The 24,181-nt window shown below is 40.4% G+C and overlaps 3 protein-coding genes and 3 pseudogenes across 3 annotated transcripts; all 6 read right to left on the bottom strand.

Moving 5' to 3' along the window:
- Window positions 1-405: 405 nt before the first annotated feature.
- LOC121524496 lies at window positions 406-888 on the bottom strand (annotated as a pseudogene).
- Window positions 889-4,740: 3,852 nt separating this feature from the next.
- LOC121524462 lies at window positions 4,741-5,224 on the bottom strand (annotated as a pseudogene).
- Window positions 5,225-9,088: 3,864 nt separating this feature from the next.
- LOC121524468 lies at window positions 9,089-9,588 on the bottom strand (annotated as a pseudogene).
- A 3,851-nt stretch (window positions 9,589-13,439) lies between these two features.
- Window positions 13,440-13,943, bottom strand: LOC121524488 (lactose-binding lectin l-2-like). Its single transcript, XM_041809911.1, has one exon. The coding sequence runs from the start codon at window positions 13,923-13,925 to the stop codon at window positions 13,440-13,442; it is 486 nt and encodes a 161-aa protein (XP_041665845.1). The 5' UTR covers window positions 13,926-13,943.
- Window positions 13,944-17,802: 3,859 nt separating this feature from the next.
- On the bottom strand, window positions 17,803-18,300 carry LOC121524480 (lactose-binding lectin l-2-like). Its single transcript, XM_041809899.1, has one exon. The coding sequence runs from the start codon at window positions 18,280-18,282 to the stop codon at window positions 17,803-17,805; it is 480 nt and encodes a 159-aa protein (XP_041665833.1). The 5' UTR covers window positions 18,283-18,300.
- Window positions 18,301-22,146: 3,846 nt separating this feature from the next.
- On the bottom strand, window positions 22,147-22,650 carry LOC121524441 (lactose-binding lectin l-2-like). The gene has a single exon (XM_041809827.1). It carries the CDS (start codon window positions 22,630-22,632, stop codon window positions 22,147-22,149), a length of 486 nt encoding a protein of 161 aa, XP_041665761.1. The 5' UTR covers window positions 22,633-22,650.
- Between the last annotated feature and the right edge of the window lie 1,531 nt (window positions 22,651-24,181).

Raw genomic sequence — 24,181 nt, 5'->3', positions numbered from 1 at the left:
CTAAAAATACAAAACAAACATTATTAGTATCAAATGACTGCATATATGAGAGACTGTATTCTTTTTTATTTCAACACATATATTCTGCTCAGTACAGTTCATTAGTAAGACTCTGAAATATTGTTTTATCATTTACAGCAGCAGACATTTAGGAGGATTCACAGTTCTCTGTCTTTGCCTATGGAAACACAGAGGCACTGATGTATCTGCATGATGATGACATCAATAATCTACGGTGGCCTGGAAGTGCAGAACCAAATTTCAGACACTGTAATTTTGTATCACTCTTTGTAAATTTGTTTCAAGCTTTGTAAAAGTTTTTCAGACTTTGTAATTTTGTATGGCACTTCCAGGCCGTAACAATCCCTTAAGCAAATGATAAATCACTCAGTAGAATTATCCACATTAACACATTGTGCGAGCTTCACAAACAAAAGGAAGCACGACGGCACACTCCTCGTCATTCCATTTCAAGTCTGGGCCGAAGTTAATGTGTGCACAGTGTTCATTCCCACTAACATTGTCCGGCTGTCCTGTGTGCCAAAAGGCAAAGTTGACTGCAGACCCATCTGACCAAAACCAGGTTCTTTCTTTGTGGATGTCACTAAATCCGATCCAGGTGAATCTCTCAGCAGGGTCAAAGTTCTTGACAAGGCTTCTGACAAAATTCTGCTCCTCCAGACTGTGGATGGACACCAGGTTGGCTCTCTGACATACAGTGGATCTCTGCATCTGCCCAGGTCATGGGAGTGGAGACGACTTGTAGCAGCGGCCGCTGAAGCTGTACCAGAACAGAGGACAGCCTCCACGCTGGAGCTTGAAGTCAGGATCTTCTGAAGGAGGTGCAGCACCCAGAGCCAGGCCAAACAAGAGGAGGAGCAGCAGCATGATGATGTCTCAGTCTCTCTGTCTTTGGAGGACTTGATCTTCTCTGTGAGGTGATATCAGCAATCTTTAAGTGCTTACACATGTCCTTCCTTTTATATCCTTCAGGGTGGGAGCTTACAGGCAGTGTGATATCAACGGTCATTCTGACTTGAAATCTCTCCCATAGATGTAACATAAAAACCTTGGCTGTTTTGATTTATAGCAGTTATAATTCATTATTACAGGAATACAGTAAAAGATTGTTGTTCATTGTGTGCCTTTTAAAATGTGTTAATTTCAAACTTCCTCAACATAATAAAACCTAAAATCTTAGTCAAAACTATAAAAGAAAATTATCCATTTAGATTCTCTGTTTAAAAAGTGTGCATTCAGAAAGCTTCAGACCCCCTCCATTTTTTCAACTTTCTTATGTTGCAGTCTGATGCTACAGTTGAGAAAAAATTATTCTTTTTATCTTCAATTTGTACACTGGAATAACTTTTTCCTTTCAACAGTCCAAGCCCACGTCTCAGATCTAAGGGAAGAGAAAGACGACTGCAAACAAATGCATGTTTCAATCAATTCTCTTCGCTTTAATGCAAGATGACACAAGTTTATATACAATGTGACAAACACATATTGGGTACATGCTGAGTCATCACACCTTTTCCACAGGTGGTGATTGTGGAGCAGCAGCCAATCAAAGCTGCTGTCTCAATGCACTGCCGTAATAATGAAAGTAATATAATATGTGGGTGGTTGAACCTGGAAACCCTCATAAAATATGTGGCAATTATGTCATAGCTGATGTGAGTTTCTATTACACACAGTTGGTAGAGATTCAGAATAAACTTTCAGAAAATGATTTAAACAATGTTCCCACTAGGGTGCAGATGGCCTAGTGGTTTAAAAGGAACCCTGCATGATCAGACAAAATCACCTTATTGGATAGATATTTGTGTCGTCATATTTATATTGAACTAAAAAACTCACTAGATATCTGCATTTTAAGAGAATTTGAGCTGATAAACTCAGCAGGAGGCCGCCATGTTTGAGTCTGTAGTGGTAGTGTGACGTCACTCGCCTTGCTGTTCCTATGCCTAACTGTCATCCACCAACCATCCACTACTCTCCATCTGGACCATCCAGGGTTGCACGGCACTCATCAATAAACAAGACTGTTTGAAAATGAGTCTTCATGTATTTCTAGGCCTACTGCCCGTTTCTGCTTGTGAGCATTGGATAGAGGTGGCCGAATAGTAGGTTTATACATGACTGCAAGCATCTGGAGGATCCTACACCTTGAGGTTGATGGGACTTTAGAGGCACCAGCAGCTTCAAATACCTGTTTGCTGCTTTGTAATGACATTTTAGCATCTGCTCTCTTAGGCCCTGTCCACACAGAGACAAATTCAGGAGTATACGGTTTTTTGTTGTATCGGCCCACACGGAAATGGTGTTTTGGGCGACTGTAAACGAAATCCTGTGAATCGACTACCATTTGTGTGGACGGCCAACTGCATCTTTCTTGAAACGACACGCCACACATAGCGTAGCTCTCTTGAGACACCTGTGCAGGTTCGCCAAAACAACAATGGTGGATTCCAGGGTTGTGTTCGAGCTGCAGACGCTACTGAGCTTGTTATGGCTTTTACAGCAAAATCTGCTGCTCCTTTACCACCACCGTGAAATGCATACACCATATGTTCTCAAATCCAACTTGGAGAACAACAGGAAGGGCAACTAGAATAAAGTTTGTGTCAGGCTTTTGTGATCTTCTCTCTTTGGTGCATTTCCGTGGCAGCAATACAGCACCACGTACAGGCTTGGCGTATGCACTACAGCGCTTTCAGCGGTTCCATGCTTACGGGAGTATTTTCTGAACGATCCCTTCTTTGTGGAAAACTTTTTCAAAACAAAACGGCAATATATTGTTTGCCTCCGTGGACAGGGCCTTAATCCGATGAATATGTCTGGCAGAAACCTTCCTCATTATGTCTTCATCTGCACTACCATCTCAGCATTGAATCAACCACAAATTTCTTCACAGTATGATGACCACGCTTAAGTTTTCCTGAAATATCTAATGTTTTCATACCTTGTCCAAACCATTGCACTATTTGACACTTTTCGGCAGCAGAGAGATCCTTTTCCTTTCCCATACTGCTGAAGCCTGTGACCTGCTTAATAGTGTGGAACATCCTTCTTAAGTAGTTTTCCTTTAATTGGACTCACCTGGCAGAGATTGATTTCAGTGATCCAAAGAACCCTGAGACACAATACCATTCATGTGTTTGACTGAAAAACAAGAAATGAAATGTTTATGAATCCAATTTGCATAATAATTTAGAACGTGGTGTAAGTTAGTAAATGTGTGAAAAAGCTGTTGACAGGCAGACAGGCTACAGCTCCTGCTATCACGGAGCAATCACTATCTTAAAGTCGTTAAGAACACAGCACTGGTCCGACATTTGCTCACTTTCCTCCTCTCTAGTTTCAGCCAGAAGACCCAGAACTATTCTTTGACACCCTGTCGTCATTTGAGAATAACAGAGCATGTCTTGAATTATGTTTTTTTGATTGTTTAAGGCGCACAATAAAGTAAAACGGCTTTTTATTGTGTTGTTACCGATGTTTTCTAACCTACCACCATTCAATCTGAGGGCTTGTTTTCCCCAAAAGGGCGTGGCCACATTGGACAGAGGGAAGTGTCATTGCACTGCTCTGATCTATGGAAAGCAGTTTAGACAGGCTAGACACATCAATGGTGTATTGCTGCCTTCTACTGTTTATTATTCAAATGTTCAATAGTTAATCATATTAACTATATTATAAAACAGTTTTTAGTTTAGTCACGTTGTCCTGTGGGCAGGTGCTGGAAAATTAAACTGGTATCTCCATAAAACTTCTCAGCAGATGGAAGCATGAAGGTCTCTAAAATCCCCTGATGGCCGACAGCGTTGACTCTGGACTTGATAAAGACCAGTGGACCAACAGCAGCAGATGACATGGCACCCCAAACCATCACTGACTGTGGACACCGAAACACCAGACTTCACCTTGGATACTGTGCCTCTCTGATCTTCCTCCAGACTCTGGTCATTTTGATTTCCAAATGTTCATTTATTTACTTAGTTTTGGCAGAGTTTTAAACAATTAAATAAACAAGTAAATGTATGATCTGTGATGTAGATGCACTGCTGTAGAGTTTGCTTTGATTATAATTGCTGACAATCCCTTGTATTGTGTCTACATGCCCAGGGATCATATTAACTTTATTACTCCAAAACAGGCCTTTTCTTTTACTTTACATGTTTTTTGATATATGTTTATAAAATGCTAAATTTCTTTCTAAAGAAATCTACAATATTTGAGCAGATGAATTGAAAGATTTAAGATCTCAAACGCAACAACCTCAACCAACCAAAGTGCAATGCCTATTATTACCTATTACCTATCATCTACTAAAAATACAAAACAAACATTATTAGTATCAAATGACTGCATATATGAGAGACTGTATTCTTTTTTATTTCAACACATATATTCTGCTCAGTACAGTTCATTAGTAAGACTCTGAAATATTGTTTTATCATTTACAGCAGCAGACATTTAGGAGGATTCACAGTTCTCTGTCTTTGCCTATGGAAACACAGAGGCACTGATGTATCTGCATGATGATGACATCAATAATCTACGGTGGCCTGGAAGTGCAGAACCAAATTTCAGACACTGTAATTTTGTATCACTCTTTGTAAATTTGTTTCAAGCTTTGTAAAAGTTTTTCAGACTTTGTAATTTTGTATGGCACTTCCAGGCCGCCAGTAATAATCCCTTAAGCAAATGATAAATCACTCAGTAGAATTATCCACATTAACACATTGTGCGAGCTTCACAAACAAAAGGAAGCACGACGGCACACTCCTCGTCATTCCATTTCAAGTCTGGGCCGAAGTTAATGTGTGCACAGTGTTCATTCCCACTAACATTGTCCGGCTGTCCTGTGTGCCAAAAGGCAAAGTTGACTGCAGACCCATCTGACCAAAACCAGGTTCTTTCTTTGTGGATGTCACTAAATCCGATCCAGGTGAATCTCTCAGCAGGGTCAAAGTTCTTGACAAGGCTTCTGACAAAATTCTGCTCCTCCAGACTGTGGATGGACACCAGGTTGGCTCTCTGACATACAGTGGATCTCTGCATCTGCCCAGGTCATGGGAGTGGAGACGTACTTGTAGCAGCGGCCGGTGAAGCTGTACCAGAACAGAGGACAGCCTCCACGCTGGAGCTTGAAGTCAGGATCTTCTGAAGGAGGTGCAGCACCCAGAGCCAGGCCAAACAAGAGGAGGAGCAGCAGCATGATGATGTCTCAGTCTCTCTGTCTTTGGAGGACTTGATCTTCTCTGTGAGGTGATATCAGCAATCTTTAAGTGCTTACACATGTCCTTCCTTTTATATCCTTCAGGGTGGGAGCTTACAGGCAGTGTGATATCAACGGTCATTCTGACTTGAAATCTCTCCCATAGATGTAACATAAAAACCTTGGCTGTTTTGATTTATAGCAGTTATAATTCATTATTACAGGAATACAGTAAAAGATTGTTGTTCATTGTGTGCCTTTTAAAATGTGTTAATTTCAAACTTCCTCAACATAATAAAACCTAAAATCTTAGTCAAAACTATAAAAGAAAATTATCCATTTAGATTCTCTGTTTAAAAAGTGTGCATTCAGAAAGCTTCAGACCCCCTCCAATTTTTTCAACTTTCTTATGGTGCAGTCTGATGCTACAGTTGAGAAAAAAATTATTCTCTTTATCTTCAATTTGTACACTGGAATAACTTTTTCCTTTCAACAGTCCAAGCCCACGCCTCAGATCTAAGGGAAGAGAAAGACGACTGCAAACAAATGCATGTTTCAATCAATTCTCTTCGCTTTAATGCAAGATGACACAAGTTTATATACAATGTGACAAACACATATTGGGTACATGCTGAGTCATCACACCTTTCCACAGGTGGTGATTGAGCAGCAGCCAATCAAAGCTGCTGTCTCAATGCACTGCCGTAATAATGAAAGTAATATAATATGTGGGTGGTTGAACCTGGAAACCCTCATAAAATATGTGGCAATTATGTCATAGCTGATGTGAGTTTCTATTACACACAGTTGGTAGAGATTCAGAATAAACTTTCAGAAAATGATTTAAACAATGTTCCCACTAGGTGCAGATGGCCTAGTGGTTTAAAAGGAACCCTGCATGATCAGACAAAATCACCTTATTGGATAGATATTTGTGTCGTTCATATTTATATTGAACTAAAAAACTCACTAGATATCTGCATTTTAAGAGAATTTGAGCTGATAAACTCAGCAGGAGGCCGCCATGTTTGAGTCTGTAGTGGTAGTGTGACGCCACTGCTGGCTGTTCCTATGCCTAACTGTCATCCACCAACCATCCACTACTCTCCATCTGGACCATCCAGGGTTGCACGGCACTCATCAATAAACAAGACTGTTTGAAAATGAGTCTTCATGTATTTCTAGGCCTACTGCAACCGTTTCTGCTTGTGAGCATTGGATAGAGGTGGCCGAATAGTAGGTTTATACATGACTGCAAGCATCTGGAGGATCCTACACCTTGAGGTTGATGGGACTTTAGAGGCACCAGCAGCTTCAAATACCTGTTTGCTGCTTTGTAATGACATTTTAGCATCTGCTCTCTTAGGCCCTGTCCACACAGAGACAAATTCAGGAGTATACGCAAAGGTTTTTTGTTGTATCGACGTTTCGTCCACACGGAAATGGTGTTTTGGGCGACTGTAAACGAAATCCGTAATCGACTACCATTTGTGTGGACGGCCAACTGCATCTTTCTTGAAACGATTACGTCACACATAGCGTAGCTCTCTTGAGACACCTGTGCAGGTTCGGCCAAAACAACAATGGTGGATTCCAGGGTTGTGTTCGAGCTGCAGAAGCTACTGAGCTTGTTATGGCTTTTACAGCAAAATCTGATGCTCCTTTACCACCACCGTGAAATGCATACACCATATGTTCTCAAATCCAACTTGGAGAACAACAGGAAGGGCAACTAGAATAAAGTTTGTGTCAGGCTTTTGTGATCTTCTCTCTTGGTGCATTTCCGTGGCAGCAATACAGCACCACGCACAGGCTTGGCGTATGCACTACAGCGTTTTCAGCGGTTCCATGCTTACGGGAGTATTTTCTGGAACGATCCCTTCTTTGTGGAAAACTTTTTCAAAACAAAACGGCAATATATTGTTTTCGTCTCCGTGTGGACAGGGCCTTAATCCGATGAATATGTCTGGCAGAAACCTTCCTCATTATGTCTTCATCTGCACTACCATCTCAGCATTGAATCAACCACAAATTTCTTCACAGTATGATGACCACGCTTAAGTTTTCCTGAAATATCTAATGTTTTCATACCTTGTCCAAACCATTGCACTATTTGACACTTTTCGCAGCAGAGAGATCCTTTTCCTTTCCCATACTGCTGAAGCCTGTGACCTGCTTAATAGTGTGGAACATCCTTCTTAAGTAGTTTTCCTTTAATTGGACTCACCTGGCAGAGATTGATTTCAGTGATCCAAAGAACCCTGAGACACAATACCATTCATGTGTTTGACTGAAAACAAGAAATGAAATGTTTATGAATCCAATTTGCATAATAATTTAGAACGTGGTGTAAGTTAGTAAATGTGTGAAAAAGCTGTTGACAGGCAGACAGGCTACAGCTCCTGCTATCACGGAGCAATCACTATCTTAAAGTCGTTAAGAACACAGCACTGGTCCGACATTTGCTCACTTTCCTCCTCTCTAGTTTCAGCCAGAAGACCCAGAACTATTCTTTGACACCCTGTCGTCATTTGAGAATAACAGAGCATGTCTTGAATTATGTTTTTTTGATTGTTTAAGGCGCACAATAAAGTAAAACGGCTTTTTATTGTGTTGTTACCGATGTTTTCTAACCTACCACCATTCAATCTGAGGGCTTGTTTTCCCCAAAAGGGCGTGGCCACATTGGACAGAGGGAAGTGTCATTGCACTGCTCTGATCTATGGAAAGCAGTTTAGACAGGCTAGACACATCAATGGTGTATTGCTGCCTTCTACTGTTTATTATTCAAATGTTCAATAGTTAATCATATTAACTATATTATAAAACAGTTTTTAGTTTAGTCACGTTGTCCTGTGGGCAGGTGCTGGAAAATTAAACTGGTATCTCCATAAAACTTCTCAGCAGATGGAAGCATGAAGGTCTCTAAAATCCCCTGATGGCCGACAGCGTTGACTCTGGACTTGATAAAGACCAGTGGACCAACAGCAGCAGATGACATGGCACCCCAAACCATCACTGACTGTGGACACCGAAAACACCAGACTTCACCTTGGATACTGTGCCTCTCTGATCTTCCTCCAGACTCTGGTCATTTTGATTTCCAAATGTTCATTTATTTACTTAGTTTTGGCAGAGTTTTAAACAATTAAATAAACAAGTAAATGTATGATCTGTGATGTAGATGCACTGCTGTAGAGTTTGCTTTGATTATAATTGCTGACAATCCCTTGTATTGTGTCTACATGCCCAGGGATCATATTAACTTTATTACTCCAAAACAGGCCTTTTCTTTTACTTTACATGTTTTTTGATATATGTTTATAAAATGCTAAATTTCTTTCTAAAGAAATCTACAATATTTGAGCAGATGAATTGAAAGATTTAAGATCTCAAACGCAACAACCTCAACCAACCAAAGTGCAATGCCTATTATTACCTATTACCTATCATCTACTAAAAATACAAAACAAACATTATTAGTATCAAATGACTGCATATATGAGAGACTGTATTCTTTTTTATTTCAACACATATATTCTGCTCAGTACAGTTCATTAGTAAGACTCTGAAATATTGTTTTATCATTTACAGCAGCAGACATTTAGGAGGATTCACAGTTCTCTGTCTTTGCCTATGGAAACACAGAGGCACTGATGTATCTGCATGATGATGACATCAATAATCTACGGTGGCCTGGAAGTGCAGAACCAAATTTCAGACACTGTAATTTTGTATCACTCTTTGTAAATTTGTTTCAAGCTTTGTAAAAGTTTTTCAGACTTTGTAATTTTGTATGGCACTTCCAGGCCGCGTGAATAATCCCTTAAGCAAATGATAAATCACTCAGTAGAATTATCCACATTAACACATTGTGCGAGCTTCACAAACAAAAGGAAGCACGACGGCACACTCCTCGTCATTCCATTTCAAGTCTGGGCGAAGTTAATGTGTGCACAGTGTTCATTCCCACTAACATTGTCCGCTGTCCTGTGTGCCAAAAGGCAAAGTTGACTGCAGACCCATCTGACCAAAACCAGGTTCTTTCTTTGTGGATGTCACTAAATCCGATCCAGGTGAATCTCTCAGCAGGGTCAAAGTTATTGACAAGGCTTCTGACAAAATTCTGCTCCTCCAGACTGTGGATGGACACCAGGTTGGCTCTCTGACATACAGTGGATCTCTGCATCTGCCCAGGTCATGGGAGTGGAGACGCATTTGTAGCAGCGGCCGTTGAAGCTGTACCAGAACAGAGGACAGCCTCCACGCTGGAGCTTGAAGTCAGGATCTTCTGAAGGAGGTGCAGCACCCAGAGCCAGGCCAAACAAGAGGAGGAGCAGCAGCATGATGATGTCTCAGTCTCTCTGTCTTTGGAGGACTTGATCTTCTCTGTGAGGTGATATCAGCAATCTTTAAGTGCTTACACATGTCCTTCCTTTTATATCCTTCAGGGTGGGAGCTACAGGCAGTGTGATATCAACGGTCATTCTGACTTGAAATCTCTCCCATAGATGTAACATAAAAACCTTGGCTGTTTTGATTTATAGCAGTTATAATTCATTATTACAGGAATACAGTAAAAGATTGTTGTTCATTGTGTGCCTTTTAAAATGTGTTAATTTCAAACTTCCTCAACATAATAAAACCTAAAATCTTAGTCAAAACTATAAAAGAAAATTATCCATTTAGATTCTCTGTTTAAAAGTGTGCATTCAGAAAGCTTCAGACCCCTCCATTTTTTCAACTTTCTTATGTTGCAGTCTGATGCTACAGTTGAGAAAAAAATTATTCTCTTTTATCTTCAATTTGTACACTGGAATAACTTTTTCCTTTCAACAGTCCAAGCCCACGCCTCAGATCTAAGGGAAGAGAAAGACGACTGCAAACAAATGCATGTTTCAATCAATCTTCGCTTTAATGCAAGATGACACAAGTTTATATACAATGTGACAAACACATATTGGGTACATGCTGAGTCATCACACCTTTTCCACAGGTGGTGATTGTGAGCAGCAGCCAATCAAAGCTGCTGTCTCAATGCACTGCCGTAATAATGAAAGTAATATAATATGTGGGTGGTTGAACCTGGAAACCCTCATAAAATCTGTGGCAATTATGTCATAGCTGATGTGAGTTTCTATTACACACAGTTGGTAGAGATTCAGAATAAACTTTCAGAAAATGATTTAAACAATGTTCCCACTAGGGTGCAGATGGCCTAGTGGTTTAAAAGGAACCCTGCATGATCAGACAAAATCACCTTATTGGATAGATATTTGTGTCGCTCATATTTATATTGAACTAAAAAAACTCACTAGATATCTGCATTTTAAGAGAATTTGAGCTGATAAACTCAGCAGGAGGCCGCCATGTTTGAGTCTGTAGTGGTAGTGTGACGTCCACTCGCCTTGCTGTTCCTATGCCTAACTGTCATCCACCAACCATCCACTACTCTCCATCTGGACCATCCAGGTTGCACGGCACTCATCAATAAACAAGACTGTTTGAAAATGAGTCTTCATGTATTTCTAGGCCTACTGCAACCGTTTCTGCTTGTGAGCATTGGATAGAGGTGGCCGAATAGTAGGTTTATACATGACTGCAAGCATCTGGAGGATCCTACACCTTGAGGTTGATGGGACTTTAGAGGCACCAGCAGCTTCAAATACCTGTTTGCTGCTTTGTAATGACATTTTAGCATCTGCTCTCTTAGGCCCTGTCCACACAGAGACAAATTCAGGAGTATACGCAAAGGTTTTTTGTTGTATCGACGTTTCGTCCACACGGAAATGGTGTTTTGGGCGACTGTAAACGAAATCCGTAATCGACTACCATTTGTGTGGACGGCCAACTGCATCTTTCTTGAAACGACACGTCACACATAGCGTAGCTCTCTTGAGACACCTGTGCAGGTTCGGCCAAAACAACAATGGTGGATTCCAGGGTTGTGTTCGAGCTGCAGAAGCTACTGAGCTTGTTATGGCTTTTACAGCAAAATCTGATGCTCCTTTACCACCACCGTGAAATGCATACACCATATGTTCTCAAATCCAACTTGGAGAACAACAGGAAGGGCAACTAGAATAAAGTTTGTGTCAGGCTTTTGTGATCTTCTCTCTTTTGGTGCATTTCCGTGGCAGCAATACAGCACCACGCACAGGCTTGGCGTATGCACTACAGCGTTTTCAGCGGTTCCATGCTTACGGGAGTATTTTCTGAACGATCCTTCTTTGTGGAAAACTTTTTCAAAACAAAACGGCAATATATTGTTTTCGTCTCCGTGTGGACAGGGCCTTAATCCGATGAATATGTCTGGCAGAAACCTTCCTCATTATGTCTTCATCTGCACTACCATCTCAGCATTGAATCAACCACAAATTTCTTCACAGTATGATGACCACGCTTAAGTTTTCCTGAAATATCTAATGTTTTCATACCTTGTCCAAACCATTGCACTATTTGACACTTTTCGGCAGCAGAGAGATCCTTTTCCTTTCCCATACTGCTGAAGCCTGTGACCTGCTTAATAGTGTGGAACATCCTTCTTAAGTAGTTTTCCTTTAATTGGACTCACCTGGCAGAGATTGATTTCAGTGATCCAAAGAACCCTGAGACACAATACCATTCATGTGTTTGACTGAAAAACAAGAAATGAAATGTTTATGAATCCAATTTGCATAATAATTTAGAACGTGGTGTAAGTTAGTAAATGTGTGAAAAAGCTGTTGACAGGCAGACAGGCTACAGCTCCTGCTATCACGGAGCAATCACTATCTTAAAGTCGTTAAGAACACAGCACTGGTCCGACATTTGCTCACTTTCCTCCTCTCTAGTTTCAGCCAGAAGACCCAGAACTATTCTTTGACACCCTGTCGTCATTTGAGAATAACAGAGCATGTCTTGAATTATGTTTTTTTGATTGTTTAAGGCGCACAATAAAGTAAAACGGCTTTTTATTGTGTTGTTACCGATGTTTTCTAACCTACCACCATTCAATCTGAGGGCTTGTTTTCCCCCAAAAGGGGGCGTGGCCACATTGGACAGAGGGAAGTGTCATTGCACTGCTCTGATCTATGGAAAGCAGTTTAGACAGGCTAGACACATCAATGGTGTATTGCTGCCTTCTACTGTTTATTATTCAAATGTTCAATAGTTAATCATATTAACTATATTATAAAACAGTTTTTAGTTTAGTCACGTTGTCCTGTGGGCAGGTGCTGGAAAATTAAACTGGTATCTCCATAAAACTTCTCAGCAGATGGAAGCATGAAGGTCTCTAAAATCCCTGATGGCCGACAGCGTTGACTCTGGACTTGATAAAGACCAGTGGACCAACAGCAGCAGATGACATGGCACCCCAAACCATCACTGACTGTGGACACCGAAAACACCAGACTTCACCTTGGATACTGTGCCTCTCTGATCTTCCTCCAGACTCTGGTCATTTTGATTTCCAAATGTTCATTTATTTACTTAGTTTTGGCAGAGTTTTAAACAATTAAATAAACAAGTAAATGTATGATCTGTGATGTAGATGCACTGCTGTAGAGTTTGCTTTGATTATAATTGCTGACAATCCCTTGTATTGTGTCTACATGCCCAGGGATCATATTAACTTTATTACTCCAAAACAGGCCTTTTCTTTTACTTTACATGTTTTTTTGATATATGTTTATGAAATGCTAAATTTCTTTCTAAAGAAATCTACAATATTTGAGCAGATGAATTGAAAGATTTAAGATCTCAAACGCAACAACCTCAACCAACCAAAGTGCAATGCCTATTATTACCTATTACCTATCATCTACTAAAAATACAAAACAAACATTATTAGTATCAAATGACTGCATATATGAGAGACTGTATTCTTTTTTATTTCAACACATATATTCTGCTCAGTACAGTTCATTAGTAAGACTCTGAAATATTGTTTTATCATTTACAGCAGCAGACATTTAGGAGGATTCACAGTTCTCTGTCTTTGCCTATGGAAACACAGAGGCACTGATGTATCTGCATGATGATGACATCAATAATCTACGGTGGCCTGGAAGTGCAGAACCAAATTTCAGACACTGTAATTTTGTATCACTCTTTGTAAATTTGTTTCAAGCTTTGTAAAAGTTTTTCAGACTTTGTAATTTTGTATGGCACTTCCAGGCCGCCGTAACAATCCCTTAAGCAAATGATAAATCACTCAGTAGAATTATCCACATTAACACATTGTGCGAGCTTCACAAACAAAAGGAAGCACGACGGCACACTCCTCGTCATTCCATTTCAAGTCTGGGCCGAAGTTAATGTGTGCACAGTGTTCATTCCCACTAACATTGTCCGGCTGTCCTGTGTGCCAAAAGGCAAAGTTGACTGCAGACCCATCTGACCAAAACCAGGTTCTTTCTTTGTGGATGTCACTAAATCCGATCCAGGTGAATCTCTCAGCAGGGTCAAAGTTCTTGACAAGGCTTCTGACAAAATTCTGCTCCTCCAGACTGTGGATGGACACCAGGTTGGCTCTCTCTGACATACAGTGGATCTCTGCATCTGCCCAGGTCATGGGAGTGGAGACGTACTTGTAGCAGCGGCCGTTGAAGCTGTACCAGAACAGAGGACAGCCTCCACGCTGGAGCTTGAAGTCAGGATCTTCTGAAGGAGGTGCAGCACCCAGAGCCAGGCCAAACAAGAGGAGGAGCAGCAGCATGATGATGTCTCAGTCTCTCTGTCTTTGGAGGACTTGATCTTCTCTGTGAGGTGATATCAGCAATCTTTAAGTGCTTACACATGTCCTTCCTTTTATATCCTTCAGGGTGGGAGCTTACAGGCAGTGTGATATCAACGGTCATTCTGACTTGAAATCTCTCCCATAGATGTAACATAAAAACCTTGGCTGTTTTGATTTATAGCAGTTATAATTCATTATTACAGGAATACAGTAAAAGATTGTTGTTCATTGTGTGCCTTTTAAAATGTGTTAATTTCAAACTTCCTCAACATAATAAAACCTAAAATCTTAGTCAAAACTATAAAAGAAAATTATCCATTTAGATTCTCTGTTTAAAAAGTGTGCATTCAGAAAGCTTCAGACCCCCTCCATTTTTTAAACTTTCTTATGTTGCAGTCTGATGCTACAGTTGAGAAAAAAAAATTATTCTCTTTTATCTTCAATTTGTACACTGGAATAACTTTTTCCTTTCAACAGTCCAAGCCCACGTCTCAGATCTAAGGGAAGAGAAAGACGACTGCAAACAAATGCATGTTTCAATCAATTCTCTTCGCTTTAATGCAAGATGACACAAGTTTATATACAATGTGACAAACACATATTGGGTACATGCTGAGTCATCACACCTTTTCCACAGGTGGTGATTGTGGAGCAGCAGCCAATCAAAGCTGCTGTCTCAATGCACTGCCGTAATAATGAAAGTAATATAATATGTGGGTGGTTGAACCTGGAAACCCTCATAAAATATGTGGCAATTATGTCATAGCTGATGTGAGTTTCTATTACACACAGTTGGTAGAGATTCAGAATAAACTTTCAGAAAATGATTTAAACAATGTTCCCACTAGGGTGCAGATGGCCTAGTGGTTTAAAAGGAACCCTGCATGATCAGACAAAATCACCTTATTGGATAGATATTTGTGTCGTTCATATTTATATTGAACTAAAAACTCACTAGATATCTGCATTTTAAGAGAATTTGAGCTGATAAACTCAGCAGGAGGCCGCCATGTTTGAGTCTGTAGTGGTAGTGTGACGTCACTCGCCTTGCTGTTCCTATGCCTAACTGTCATCCACCAACCATCCACTACTCTCCATCTGGACCATCCAGGGTTGCACGGCACTCATCAATAAACAAGACTGTTTGAAAATGAGTCTTCATGTATTTCTAGGCCTACTGCAACCGTTTCTGCTTGTGAGCATTGGATAGAGGTGGCCGAATAGTAGGTTTATACATGACTGCAAGCATCTGGAGGATCCTACACCTTGAGGTTGATGGGACTTTAGAGGCACCAGCAGCTTCAAATACCTGTTTGCTGCTTTGTAATGACATTTTAGCATCTGCTCTCTTAGGCCCTGTCCACACAGAGACAAATTCAGGAGTATACGCAAAGGTTTTTGTTGTATCGACGCTTCGTCCCACACGGAAATGGTGTTTTGGGCGACTGTAAACGAAATCCGTAATCGACTACCATTTGTGTGGACGGCCAACTGCATCTTTCTTGAAACGACACGCCACACATAGCGTAGCTCTCTTGAGACACCTGTGCAGGTTCTGCCAAAACAACAATGGTGGATTCCAGGGTTGTGTTCGAGCTGCAGAAGCTACTGAGCTTGTTATGGCTTTTACAGCAAAATCTGATGCTCCTTTACCACCACCGTGAAATGCATACACCATATGTTCTCAAATCCAACTTGGAGAACAACAGGAAGGGCAACTAGAATAAAGTTTGTGTCAGGCTTTTGTGATCTTCTATCTTTTTGTTCATTTACGTGGCATCAATACATCACCACGTACACGCTTGGCGTATGCACTACAGCGTTTTCAGCGGTTCCATGCTTACGGGAGTATTTTCTGGAACGATCCCTTCTTTGTGGAAAACTTTTTCAAAACAAAACGGCAATATATTGTTTTCGTCTCCGTGTGGACAGGGCCTTAATCCGATGAATATGTCTGGCAGAAACCTTCCTCATTATGTCTTCATCTGCACTACCATCTCAGCATTGAATCAACCACAAATTTCTTCACAGTATGATGACCACGCTTAAGTTTTCCTGAAATATCTAATGTTTTCATACCTTGTCCAAACCATTGCACTATTTGACACTTTTCGCAGCAGAGAGATCCTTTTCCTTTCCCATACTGCTGAAGCCTGTGACCTGCTTAATAGTGTGGAACATCCTTCTTAAGTAGTTTTCCTTTAATTGGACTCACCTGGCAGAGATTGATTTCAGTGATCCAAAGAACCCTGAGACACAATACCATTCATGTGTTTGACTGAAAAACAAGAAATGAAATGTTTATGAATCCAATTTGCATAATAATTTAGAACGTGGTGTAAGTTAGTAAATGTGTGAAAAAGCTGTTGACAGGCAGACAGGCTACAGCTCCTGCTATCACGGAGCAATCACTATCTTAAAGTCGTTAAGAACACAGCACTGGTCCGACATTTGCTCACTTTCCTCCTCTCTAGTTTCAGCCAGAAGACCCAGAACTATTCTTTGACACCCTGTCGTCATTTGAGAATAACAGAGCATGTCTTGAATTATGTTTTTTTGATTGTTTAAGGCGCACAATAAAGTAAAACGGCTTTTTATTGTGTTGTTACCGATGTTTTCTAACCTACCACCATTCAATCTGAGGGCTTGTTTTCCCCCAAAAGGGGGCGTGGCCACATTGGACAGAGGGAAGTGTCATTGCACTGCTCTGATCTATGGAAAGCAGTTTAGACAGGCTAGACACATCAATGGTGTATTGCTGCCTTCTACTGTTTATTATTCAAATGTTCAATAGTTAATCATATTAACTATATTATAAAACAGTTTTTAGTTTAGTCACGTTGTCCTGTGGGCAGGTGCTGGAAAATTAAACTGGTATCTCCATAAAACTTCTCAGCAGATGGAAGCATGAAGGTCTCTAAAATCCCCTGATGGCCGACAGCGTTGACTCTGGACTTGATAAAGACCAGTGGACCAACAGCAGCAGATGACATGGCACCCCAAACCATCACTGACTGTGGACACCGAAAACACCAGACTTCACCTTGGATACTGTGCCTCTCTGATCTTCCTCCAGACTCTGGTCATTTTGATTTCCAAATGTTCATTTATTTACTTAGTTTTGGCAGAGTTTTAAACAATTAAATAAACAAGTAAATGTATGATCTGTGATGTAGATGCACTGCTGTAGAGTTTGCTTTGATTATAATTGCTGACAATCCCTTGTATTGTGTCTACATGCCCAGGGATCATATTAACTTTATTACTCCAAAACAGGCCTTTTCTTTTACTTTACATGTTTTTTGATATATGTTTATAAAATGCTAAATTTCTTTCTAAAGAAATCTACAATATTTGAGCAGATGAATTGAAAGATTTAAGATCTCAAACGCAACAACCTCAACCAACCAAAGTGCAATGCCTATTATTACCTATTACCTATCATCTACTAAAAATACAAAACAAACATTATTAGTATCAAATGACTGCATATATGAGAGACTGTATTCTTTTTTATTTCAACACATATATTCTGCTCAGTACAGTTCATTAGTAAGACTCTGAAATATTGTTTTATCATTTACAGCAGCAGACATTTAGGAGGATTCACAGTTCTCTGTCTTTGCCTATGGAAACACAGAGGCACTGATGTATCTGCATGATGATGACATCAATAATCTACGGTGGCCTGGAAGTGCAGAACCAAATTTCAGACACTGTAATTTTGTATCACTCTTTGTAAATTTGTTTCAAGCTTTGTAAAAGTTTTTCAGACTTTGTAATTTTGTATGGCGCTTCCAGGCCACCGTAACAATCCCTTAAGCAAATGATAAATCACTCAGTAGAATTATCCACATTAACACATTGTGCGAGCTTCACAAACAAAAGGAAGCACGACGGCACACGACATGTCATTCCATTTCAAGTCTGGGCCGAAGTTAATGTGTGCACAGTGTTCATTCCCACTAACATTGTCCGGCTGTCCTGTGTGCCAAAAGGCAAAGTTGACTGCAGACCCATCTGACCAAAACCAGGTTCTTTCTTTGTGGATGTCACTAAATCCGATCCAGGTGAATCTCTCAGCAGGGTCAAAGTTCTTGACAAGGCTTCTGACAAAATTCTGCTCCTCCAGACTGTGGATGGACACCAGGTTGGCTCTCTCTGACATACAGTGGATCTCTGCATCTGCCCAGGTCATGGGAGTGGAGACGTAGCAGCGGCCGTTGAAGCTGTACCAGAACAGAGGACAGCCTCCACGCTGGAGCTTGAAGTCAGGATCTTCTGAAGGAGGTGCAGCACCCAGAGCCAGGCCAAACAAGAGGAGGAGCAGCAGCATGATGATGTCTCAGTCTCTCTGTCTTTGGAGGACTTGATCTTCTCTGTGAGGTGATATCAGCAATCTTTAAGTGCTTACACATGTCCTTCCTTTTATATCCTTCAGGGTGGGAGCTTACAGGCAGTGTGATATCAACGGTCATTCTGACTTGAAATCTCTCCCATAGATGTAACATAAAAACCTTGGCTGTTTTGATTTATAGCAGTTATAATTCATTATTACAGGAATACAGTAAAAGATTGTTGTTCATTGTGTGCCTTTTAAAATGTGTTAATTTCAAACTTCCTCAACATAATAAAACCTAAAATCTTAGTCAAAACTATAAAAGAAAATTATCCATTTAGATTCTCTGTTTAAAAAGTGTGCATTCAGAAAGCTTCAGACCCCCTCCATTTTTTTCAACTTTCTTATGTTGCAGTCTGATGCTACAGTTGAGAAAAAAAAATTATTCTCTTTTATCTTCAATTTGTACACTGGAATAACTTTTTCCTTTCAACAGTCCAAGCCCACGTCTCAGATCTAAGGGAAGAGAAAGACGACTGCAAACAAATGCATGTTTCAATCAATTCTCTTCGCTTTAATGCAAGATGACACAAGTTTATATACAATGTGACAAACACATATTGGGTACATGCTGAGTCATCACACCTTTTCCACAGGTGGTGATTGTGGAGCAGCAGCCAATCAAAGCTGCTGTCTCAATGCACTGCCGTAATAATGAAAGTAATATAATATGTGGGTGGTTGAACCTGGAAACCCTCATAAAATATGTGGCAATTATGTCATAGCTGATGTGAGTTTCTATTACACACAGTTGGTAGAGATTCAGAATAAACTTTCAGAAAATGATTTAAACAATGTTCCCACTAGGGTGCAGATGGCCTAGTGGTTTAAAAGGAACCCTGCATGATCAGACAAAATCACCTTATTGGATAGATATTTGTGTCGTTCATATTTATATTGAACTAAAAACTCACTAGATATCTGCATTTTAAGAGAATTTGAGCTGATAAACTCAGCAGGAGGCCGCCATGTTTGAGTCTGTAGTGGTAGTGTGACGTCACTGCGCCTTGCTGTTCCTATGCCTAACTGTCATCCACCAACCATCCACTACTCTCCATCTGGACCATCCAGGGTTGCACGGCACTCATCAATAAACAAGACTGTTTGAAAATGAGTCTTCATGTATTTCTAGGCCTACTGCAACCGTTTCTGCTTGTGAGCATTGGATAGAGGTGGCGAATAGTAGGTTTATACATGACTGCAAGCATCTGGAGGATCCTACACCTTGAGGTTGATGGGACTTTAGAGGCACCAGCAGCTTCAAATACCTGTTTGCTGCTTTGTAATGACATTTTAGCATCTGCTCTCTTAGGCCCTGTCCACACAGAGACAAATTCAGGAGTATACGCAAAGGTTTTTTGTTGTATCGACGTTTCGTCCACACGGAAATGGTGTTTTGGGCGACTGTAAACGAAACTGTAATCGACTACCATTTGTGTGGACGGCCAACTGCATCTTTCTTGAAACGACATTACGTCACACATAGCGTAGCTCTCTTGAGACACCTGTGCAGGTTCGGCCAAAACAACAATGGTGGATTCCAGGGTTGTGTTCGAGCTGCAGAAGCTACTGAGCTTGTTATGGCTTTTACAGCAAAATCTGATGCTCCTTTACCACCACCGTGAAATGCATACACCATATGTTCTCAAATCCAACTTGGAGAACAACAGGAAGGGCAACTAGAATAAAGTTTGTGTCAGGCTTTGTGATCTTCTCTTTGGTGCATTTCCGTGGCAGCAATACAGCACCACGTACAGGCTTGGCGTATGCACTACAGCGTTTTCAGCGGTTCCATGCTTACGGAGTATTTTCTGGAAACGATCCTTCTTTGTGGAAAACTTTTTCAAAACAAAACGGCAATATATTGTTTTCGTCTCCGTGTGGACAGGGCCTTAATCCGATGAATATGTCTGGCAGAAACCTTCCTCATTATGTCTTCATCTGCACTACCATCTCAGCATTGAATCAACCACAAATTTCTTCACAGTATGATGACCACGCTTAAGTTTTCCTGAAATATCTAATGTTTTCATACCTTGTCCAAACCATTGCACTATTTGACACTTTTCGCAGCAGAGAGATCCTTTTCCTTTCCCATACTGCTGAAGCCTGTGACCTGCTTAATAGTGTGGAACATCCTTCTTAAGTAGTTTTCCTTTAATTGGACTCACCTGGCAGAGATTGATTTCAGTGATCCAAAGAACCCTGAGACACAATACCATTCATGTGTTTGACTGAAAAACAAGAAATGAAATGTTTATGAATCCAATTTGCATAATAATTTAGAACGTGGTGTAAGTTAGTAAATGTGTGAAAAAGCTGTTGACAGGCAGACAGGCTACAGCTCCTGCTATCACGGAGCAATCACTATCTTAAAGTCGTTAAGAACACAGCACTGGTCCGACATTTGCTCACTTTCCTCCTCTCTAGTTTCAGCCAGAAGACCCAGAACTATTCTTTGACACCCTGTCGTCATTTGAGAATAACAGAGCATGTCTTGAATTATGTTTTTTTGATTGTTTAAGGCGCACAATAAAGTAAAACGGCTTTTTATTGTGTTGTTACCGATGTTTTCTAACCTACCACCATTCAATCTGAGGGCTTGTTTTCTCCCAAAAGGGGCCCACATTGGACAGAGGAAGTGTCATTGCACTGCTCTGATCTATGGAAAGCAGTTTAGACAGGCTAGACACATCAATGGTGTATTGCTGCCTTCTACTGTTTATTATTCAAATGTTCAATAGTTAATCATATTAACTATATTATAAAACAGTTTTTAGTTTAGTCACGTTGTCCTGTGGGCAGGTGCTGGAAAATTAAACTGGTATCTCCATAAAACTTCTCAGCAGATGGAAGCATGAAGGTCTCTAAAATCCCCTGATGGCCGACAGCGTTGACTCTGGACTTGATAAAGACCAGTGGACCAACAGCAGCAGATGACATGGCACCCCAAACCATCACTGACTGTGGACACCGAAAACACCAGACTTCACCTTGGATACTGTGCCTCTCTGATCTTCCTCCAGACTCTGGTCATTTTGATTTCCAAATGTTCATTTATTTACTTAGTTTTGGCAGAGTTTTAAACAATTAAATAAACAAGTAAATGTATGATCTGTGATGTAGATGCACTGCTGTAGAGTTTGCTTTGATTATAATTGCTGACAATCCCTTGTATTGTGTCTACATGCCCAGGATCATATTAACTTTATTACTCCAAAACAGGCCTTTTCTTTTACTTTACATGTTTTTTGATATATGTTTATAAAATGCTAAATTTCTTTCTAAAGAAATCTACAATATTTGAGCAGATGAATTGAAAGATTTAAGATCTCAAACGCAACAACCTCAACCAACCAAAGTGCAATGCCTATTATTACCTATTACCTATCATCTACTAAAAATACAAAACAAACATTATTAGTATCAAATGACTGCATATATGAGAGACTGTATTCTTTTTTATTTCAACACATATATTCTGCTCAGTACAGTTCATTAGTAAGACTCTGAAATATTGTTTTATCATTTACAGCAGCAGACATTTAGGAGGATTCACAGTTCTCTGTCTTTGCCTATGGAAACACAGAGGCACTGATGTATCTGCATGATGATGACATCAATAATCTACGGTGGCCTGGAAGTGCAGAACCAAATTTCAGACACTGTAATTTTGTATCACTCTTTGTAAATTTGTTTCAAGCTTTGTAAAAGTTTTTCAGACTTTGTAATTTTGTATGGCACTTCCAGGCGTAACAATCCCTTAAGCAAATGATAAATCACTCAGTAGAATTATCCACATTAACACATTGTGCGAGCTTCACAAACAAAAGGAAGCACGACGGCACACTCCTCGTCATTCCATTTCAAGTCTGGGCCGAAGTTAATGTGTGCACAGTGTTCATTCCCACTAACATTGTCCGGCTGTCCTGTGTGCCAAAAGGCAAAGTTGACTGCAGACCCATCTGACCAAAACCAGGTTCTTTCTTTGTGGATGTCACTAAATCCGATCCAGGTGAATCTCTCAGCAGGGTCAAAGTTCTTGACAAGGCTTCTGACAAAATTCTGCTCCTCCAGACTGTGGATGGACACCAGGTTGGCTCTCTCTGACATACAGTGGATCTCTGCATCTGCCCAGGTCATGGGAGTGGAGACGTACTTGTAGCAGCGGCCGTTGAAGCTGTACCAGAACAGAGGACAGCCTCCACGCTGGAGCTTGAAGTCAGGATCTTCTGAAGGAGGTGCAGCACCCAGAGCCAGGCCAAACAAGAGGAGGAGCAGCAGCATGATGATGTCTCAGTCTCTCTGTCTTTGGAGGACTTGATCTTCTCTGTGAGGTGATATCAGCAATCTTTAAGTGCTTACACATGTCCTTCCTTTTATATCCTTCAGGGTGGGAGCTTACAGGCAGTGTGATATCAACGGTCATTCTGACTTGAAATCTCTCCCATAGATGTAACATAAAAACCTTGGCTGTTTTGATTTATAGCAGTTATAATTCATTATTACAGGAATACAGTAAAAGATTGTTGTTCATTGTGTGCCTTTTAAAATGTGTTAATTTCAAACTTCCTCAACATAATAAAACCTAAAATCTTAGTCAAAACTATAAAAGAAAATTATCCATTTAGATTCTCTGTTTAAAAAGTGTGCATTCAGAAAGCTTCAGACCCCCTCCATTTTTTTCAACTTTCTTATGTTGCAGTCTGATGCTACAGTTGAGAAAAAAAAATTATTCTCTTTTATCTTCAATTTGTACACTGGAATAACTTTTTCCTTTCAACAGTCCAAGCCCACGTCTCAGATCTAAGGGAAGAGAAAGACGACTGCAAACAAATGCATGTTTCAATCAATTCTCTTCGCTTTAATGCAAGATGACACAAGTTTATATACAATGTGACAAACACATATTGGGTACATGCTGAGTCATCACACCTTTTCACAGGTGGTGATTGTGGAGCAGCAGCCAATCAAAGCTGCTGTCTCAATGCACTGCCGTAATAATGAAAGTAATATAATATGTGGGTGGTTGAACCTGGAAACCCTCATAAAATATGTGGCAATTATGTCATAGCTGATGTGAGTTTCTATTACACACAGTTGGTAGAGATTCAGAATAAACTTTCAGAAAATGATTTAAACAATGTTCCCACTAGGGTGCAGATGGCCTAGTGGTTTAAAAGGAACCCTGCATGATCAGACAAAATCACCTTATTGGATAGATATTTGTGTCGTTCATATTTATATTGAACTAAAAAAACTCACTAGATATCTGCATTTTAAGAGAATTTGAGCTGATAAACTCAGCAGGAGGCCGCCATGTTTGAGTCTGTAGTGGTAGTGTGACGTCACTCGCCTTGCTGTTCCTATGCCTAACTGTCATCCACCAACCATCCACTACTCTCCATCTGGACCATCCAGGGTTGCACGGCACTCATCAATAAACAAGACTGTTTGAAAATGAGTCTTCATGTATTTCTAGGCCTACTGCAACCGTTTCTGCTTGTGAGCATTGGATAGAGGTGGCCGAATAGTAGGTTTATACATGACTGCAAGCATCTGGAGGATCCTACACCTTGAGGTTGATGGGACTTTAGAGGCACCAGCAGCTTCAAATACCTGTTTGCTGCTTTGTAATGACATTTTAGCATCTGCTCTCTTAGGCCCTGTCCACACAGAGACAAATTCAGGAGTATACGCAAAGGTTTTTTGTTGTATCGACGTTTCGTCCACACGGAAATGGTGTTTTGGGCGACTGTAAACGAAATCCGTAATCGACTACCATTTGTGTGGACGGCCAACTGCATCTTTCTTGAAACGATTACGTCACACATAG

The sequence above is a fragment of the Cheilinus undulatus genome, linkage group 16, assembly GCF_018320785.1.
Source record: "Cheilinus undulatus linkage group 16, ASM1832078v1, whole genome shotgun sequence".
Classification (NCBI taxonomy): Eukaryota; Metazoa; Chordata; class Actinopteri; order Labriformes; family Labridae; genus Cheilinus; species Cheilinus undulatus.
This window is presented reverse-complemented; position numbering and strand designations above follow the sequence as displayed.

Excerpts from the sequence above, each read along its gene's own strand:
- LOC121524480 (XM_041809899.1), bottom strand. The coding sequence starts at position 18,282 with ATGCTGCTGCTCCTCCTCTTGTTTGGCCTGGCTCTGGGTGCTGCACCT.
- LOC121524488 (XM_041809911.1), bottom strand. The coding sequence starts at position 13,925 with ATGCTGCTGCTCCTCCTCTTGTTTGGCCTGGCTCTGGGTGCTGCACCT.
- LOC121524441 (XM_041809827.1), bottom strand. The coding sequence starts at position 22,632 with ATGCTGCTGCTCCTCCTCTTGTTTGGCCTGGCTCTGGGTGCTGCACCT.